Consider the following 6,088-nt stretch of genomic DNA (forward strand, 5'->3'; position numbering starts at 1 on the left):
TAGAATTGGAAAGTTTAATTTCCAGAAAGTGACTTTTTTTTTTTTTTTTGTCTCTGCTTAGCTCTATGTGCGCCGAGTATTCATCACAGATGACTTCCATGATATGATGCCCAAGTACCTTAATTTTGTCAAGGGTGTTGTAAGTATCTAAAGATAATGAGGGGTCATTAAAAACGAGGGATGGAAATAGTTTTTCGGTTTGTTGGTTTGGTTTTTTCCCAGTTTCTGTTGCTCACTAACTTTTCTTTTGCCGTCTGAAGGTGGACTCAGATGATCTCCCCTTGAACGTTTCCCGGGAAACTCTTCAGCAGCATAAACTGCTTAAGGTGAGTGTCTCTGAGAAGAGACTGGCTGCTTTGCACTTTGATTGGGCTTCAGAGGACAGGCTCCACTAGTGGGGTCACCAGATACTGACCCTAGTCCTTGGCTCTTTAGCTGAAGAACTTAATTTTACTCTGGAATTATTATCAAATCCTAAGAATCTGATTGTTTTTCCCCTGATATCTTATGAAAGTTTCAGACCGATAGAAAAGTTGAAAGAATTCTATAATAAACAACAATATAAACCCACTCTCTGGTCCAAAGGTAGACTAAATGTTAAAGTGATCTTGTGACTATTTCCACTGACAACTTAGTTTCTGCAAAGTCTGACATAGGATTGCTCACCATTCCCTATCTCTTGATAAATGGCAATGATAATGCCCTGTTTTTGTATCTTTCACCAATACTTCTCTGCTGTCTTAAATATGGTAGGTTCTCAAAAGTTTGAGATGACATTCTCTAATAAGTTATTCTTTAATTTTATTAGGTGATTAGAAAGAAGCTTGTTCGTAAAACTCTGGACATGATCAAGAAGATTGCTGATGAGAAGTACAATGATACTTTTTGGAAAGAATTTGGTACCAACATCAAGCTTGGTGTGATTGAAGACCACTCAAATCGAACACGTCTTGCTAAACTTCTTAGATTCCAGTCTTCTCATCATCCAAGTGACATTACCAGTCTAGACCAATATGTGGAAAGAATGAAGGAGAAACAAGACAAAATCTACTTCATGGCTGGGTCCAGCAGAAAAGAGGTAAGATGAACTCACAACTGTCAGGCATCCTGGTATGTAGCCAGTTCTTGGGGGAAAAAATTGTAATGGTGAACTGGAGTCATTATGAGGCCTGGTCCATCACTGACAGAAAAGTCCTATTCTCTGCACCTTTTATTTCTCCACCTGTAAAATGTAGGTACTAGAGTGAACAAGTATACCAAGGCTAGACTTGGAAACTTTATCACTTCCCTTCATTTCATAGGCTGAATCTTCTCCATTTGTGGAGCGACTTCTGAAAAAGGGCTATGAAGTGATTTATCTCACAGAACCTGTGGACGAATACTGCATTCAGGCTCTTCCTGAGTTTGATGGCAAAAGGTTCCAGAATGTTGCCAAAGAAGGTGTAAAATTTGATGAAAGTGAGAAAACAAAGGAGAATCGTGAAGCAATTGAGAAAGAATTTGAGCCTCTGCTCAATTGGATGAAAGATAAAGCTCTCAAGGACAAGGTATTCTGGAAATTAGAACTTGTGAAATTTTAGCATGTCCATCTTTTAAAAAAAAAAAAAAACTTTTGTCAACAAATTAAACTTTACATCTGGTTACACTGTAACCATTAAAAGTTGTACAGAACAGTATTTAATATCGTGGTTAAAGTTTGGTGAGGATGAGCTTAAAGTTTCTAAACTACAGGGGCACCTGGCTGGCTCAGTTGGTGCAGTGTATGACTCCTGATCCTCTTGGTCATGAGTTAGAGCCCCTTGTTGGGTGTGGTGCCTGCTCTTTTTTTTTTTTTTTTTTTTTTTTTTTTTTTTTTTTTTTTTTTTTGAGAGGGAGAGGGAGCTCGATCTCACCACCAAGCTCGTGACCTGAGCCAAAATCAAGAGTTGGACACTTAACAGTGAGCCACCCAGGCACCCCTACTTTAAAAGAAAAAATTTTATAAACTACAAAGAATTAAAAGGAAAATAGTGGTTATTCTGTATGTGGGTAATGTTCTTTGTTTCTTTGTAACTGAAACTTTTCTGTAGTTTAATAGTAGTTTAATACTGCTTTTGTAATAACTTAAATTTTTACTGGTGAAATTTGTCTTCTGTGCTTAAAAGGAGTTTATTTTTGACCGAAAAATTCAGATTATTAAATGACAAGAGTCTTCTAAGAATCTGAATAGGAGGTATTTTTATGACCTGCCTCTGTTTATGATCTTATGTGATGAATCCTTAGTTACTGGATGACCTTAACAGTTGGTATTTAAGTGTATCTCCCTTTTGGTTTCTTAAGATTGAAAAGGCTGTGGTGTCTCAGCGTCTGACAGAGTCCCCGTGTGCTCTCGTGGCCAGCCAGTATGGATGGTCTGGCAACATGGAGCGGATCATGAAAGCTCAAGCATACCAAACAGGCAAAGACATCTCTACCAAGTAAGCATCCTTGGGAAGGTCCCTGGCAAGGTGTTGGTTCTTGTCCAGCCTTCCTTTAGCAGACAATGGCAGCTTCTGTGGAAAGAACTGATGTGTGTTTAGTGTCCAGCACTACTGCCGTGTATTAGATGACACAAGTTTACAGAGGGATTGCTCGGACATTAGACTGATAAAGGAGGGGTGTTGGGCTCATGATTTATTTTACAGTATTTTTATACACAAATGGAAGTTTTCTTAATCTGTGACATACATTGTTTTTATTTTTGCACTCAGTTATATGCTTGGCCTGGTATCTGGGCTTCTTTGACATTTTTAGATACTAATAGTTATAGAAGATGTTAATGACAATGATGTTTGTCAAATGAGTTCAATCCTTTTTAACTGTCATCCCCCCCTTTCCCAAATAGTATGCCCCACAAAATAAAGGGGTAAAGGACCCATGAGTTAACAAGTTTATGAACTAAAGGGCTAAGTACTGGAGGTACACTGGGTCTTCAGTATCCTTTATTTCCAGGGAATATATATGTCAAATTTATGCTTTAATGTCAGAGCAACGGTCTTGAAAATGACTTGTTCCCTGCTTTCATTCTCCCTTCTCCTGCCTGGAATGTCTTTTTTATTTGCTCCCTGATCATCGTACATTTCCCCAAGGCCTAGTTTAGGATTCTTCTCACAAGTGTAGTCTCAGTTGTCACAATTCCAAAACTCTATATTTTTTTATATAAAGTGTATTTCATAGTATTTCATATTTAGCGAGACTCCCAACATATGTTTTTACTGTAAAATGCTAAAATGGCATCTTGCTTACATGTCTTGCCCCCCTCAAGATTTAATAGACTATAAAATTGAGGTGGAAAACAGGTTTCTGCTTATATCCCAGTAGTAGCCATTATATAAATGTCCATTTATTTCAGTCATTTATTAACAGGAAGTTACCTTCCATTCAGCGAACACGTATGTACTGTGTCTGTACATGGTGGTCTAAGTAGACATCGCTGCTGTCTTTCTGACATTCAGACCAGTCAGGATAACAGATCAAGTCGTAATCTTCTAAACTCTGCATCTATAACAGGTATACCAATAGGGATAGATGTAGTTCCTCTCTCTCCTCAGCTATAGGAAGGTGAACAGTTAAAACTGATAGCAGAAAACCAGACATTATGAAAGGTAGATTTAGCATGCACCGAGAACTGAGCTCCGATAAAAGAAACATTTTGTCCTGGAATCATATTGGTGAAGTCATCATGGAGAAGGTAGTAATTGACCACGCAGAGGCTGCCTAGATGTTTCAGAACTCTGTGGGAGACCTAGCTGCAGTTAAGAAAGTGAGAATAAATAAGAGGGGATGAAGACGACCGTAAATCCATTCATCCACTAACAAAGCTCTAGGCGCTTGAGATGCGTTTGTAAATAGTTCCCTTTATTGCACTCTTCCATCGCACCTTGCCCATCCCTATTTAAAACGCAAAGCACTGTGTAGCGATATAAATAAGTTTTGACTTTTTTTTTCCCCAAGCGTTCTCTGTAATTTTAAAAATATGTATGATATGGGAAATGTATGGACGCTGAAATTTGATGTTTGTTCATGTTCATTTTTACCCCTTACCAGTTATTATGCCAGCCAGAAAAAAACATTTGAAATTAATCCCAGACATCCCCTAATCAAAGACATGCTTCAACGGGTTAAGGTGAGTAATATTGCAGCCCTACTCCTTTGGTTTCAACTGGAATACTTCGTACCTTTTAATATTAATCAGATGTCCCCTCTTCCATCCCAGGAAGATGAAGATGACAAAACTGTTTCAGATCTTGCTCTGGTCTTGTTTGAAACGGCAACACTGCGGTCAGGATATCTGTTACCAGACACTAAAGCATATGGAGATCGAATAGAAAGAATGCTTCGCCTCAGTTTAAACATTGACCCTGATGCAAAGGTTTGAAATAATTTACGGAATGTTTGAATTCCCCAGTGTCACACACTGCTAGAATTAATAAGAAATTCCCCTTTTATATCCTTTATTATTTTTTTAATCTGTCTCCCTTTGTTAGCTTGACTGTTTAATTAGCGGACTTACTCTGCAGTTCTGGATAAAGCAGGAGTGAAGTTAATTATGATGTTACACATTTAAATGAACAAAGTGAAAATAGACCCAAGGTATTGGATCCATTAATGAGCTCATAAATATTGCCTTAGGTGGAAGAAGAACCGGAAGAAGAACCTGAAGAAACAACAGAGGACACCACGGAAGACACGGAGCAAGACGAGGAAGATGAGATGGACGCAGGAGCAGACGAAGAAGAAGAAACAGTAAAGGTATAGCAAGTCAAGAACGGGGCTTGCATTTTAATTCTTGGAAAATTAGGCAAACTTTTATTTTTAGTTCTGGCGTTTGTGGACTGCGTAGCTTCCAGAAGTCAGACTTCAGGAAATCCACCTACAAAATAGGCATGTAATATCAAATTCAAAGGCTGGAGCAAGTCCTTTTTTCTCTAAATGAAGTGTACACTTTCATCTTCCTATTCCTTTTGTTCCTTTGTGTTAGCCATTCATTCTTGAGATCTTGTTAAATAGATGTTTTCTTAAGCCCATAAGGCTTCTGTATTTGCTGCCTGCCTCTGCCTTACCATATAGCAGCAGTAGGCCAGTTTTAAATTCCTGATTATTTCTGTTCAGGGGCCATTGGTCTTATTGTGGAGTTCTAAATTATTTTGCCGATTAATAGGTGAGGTTCTAGCCTACCTCTGAAATAGTGGAACTATGCTGGGCCCGTTGCAGTTGTTTTTTCCACACATGAATCTTCTGCGAGCTAAGATTTTTTCTGCTGGTTTTTAATATCTTCTGATTTTTCTCTTTTCACAGAAATCTACAGCTGAAAAAGATGAATTATAAATTATACTCTCACCATTTGGATCCTGTGTGGAGAGGGAATGTGAAATTTAAGTCATTTCTTTTGGGAGAGACTTGTTTTGGATGCTCCCCCCAGCCCCTTCTCCCCTGCACTGTAAAATGTTGGGATTTTGGGTCACAGAAAGAAGTGGGTTTTTTAGTTGAATTTTTTTTAACATTCCTCATGAATGTAAATTTGTACTATTTAACTGACTATTCTTGGTGTAAAATCTTGTCGTGTATAAAAATAAAAAAGATCCCAAATACTCAGCGTCTTGCTTGTCTTCATAATGATTGTACATACTTGGCTATTTTTTTTTTTTAATCCTGTTTTGGATTTTTTCCCCCTTACAAAAGTAATTTGTACATATCACAGAAGTGTTTTTTAGATCTATTATTTTCAAAAAGTCACCTATATAGAGAAAAGACAATGTTCCTTACTAAAGAATTCCAAATAATATATGCATATACTCCCTCTTCCAGGAGGTGGGGCTTAATTCTCCTTTCCTTTTTGAAAGTGAGCTAGTTTTAGTGGCTGTCCTCAGTATGAAAAGGGGGAAATAGTAACTTTGTAGCAGAGAAACCTGGCAGACGCTACCTTATCCTAGTGGTCAAGGTTAATATCCCCAGTGATGTCCTGTATCCCTGATAGGATATGGTAAGTAGAGTACTGCCATCTCTACCAAACAAGGCAAAGACAAGACCAAGACAAACCCCATACCACATGAACAGTACTCTTCAAAAG

The 6,088-nt window shown here is 38.0% G+C and overlaps 1 protein-coding gene across 1 annotated transcript in view; it reads left to right on the plus strand.

Moving 5' to 3' along the window:
- The window catches only part of HSP90B1 (heat shock protein 90 beta family member 1), a 16,396-nt gene extending 10,783 nt beyond the window's left edge, over positions 1–5,613 (plus strand). The window contains exons 9-17 of the mRNA XM_034643679.1: positions 62–139; positions 261–326; positions 809–1,078; positions 1,302–1,547; positions 2,320–2,456; positions 4,066–4,144; positions 4,235–4,390; positions 4,651–4,770; positions 5,317–5,613. Coding sequence (XP_034499570.1) covers positions 62–139; positions 261–326; positions 809–1,078; positions 1,302–1,547; positions 2,320–2,456; positions 4,066–4,144; positions 4,235–4,390; positions 4,651–4,770; positions 5,317–5,346 — 1,182 coding nt within the window. The 3' untranslated portion in view covers positions 5,347–5,613. The remainder of the gene's footprint in view (positions 1–61; positions 140–260; positions 327–808; positions 1,079–1,301; positions 1,548–2,319; positions 2,457–4,065; positions 4,145–4,234; positions 4,391–4,650; positions 4,771–5,316) is intronic.
- The last annotated feature ends 475 nt before the right edge of the window (positions 5,614–6,088 follow it).

This window comes from Ailuropoda melanoleuca, chromosome 15, assembly GCF_002007445.2.
Source record: "Ailuropoda melanoleuca isolate Jingjing chromosome 15, ASM200744v2, whole genome shotgun sequence".
In the NCBI taxonomy this organism is placed as follows: domain Eukaryota; kingdom Metazoa; phylum Chordata; class Mammalia; order Carnivora; family Ursidae; genus Ailuropoda; species Ailuropoda melanoleuca.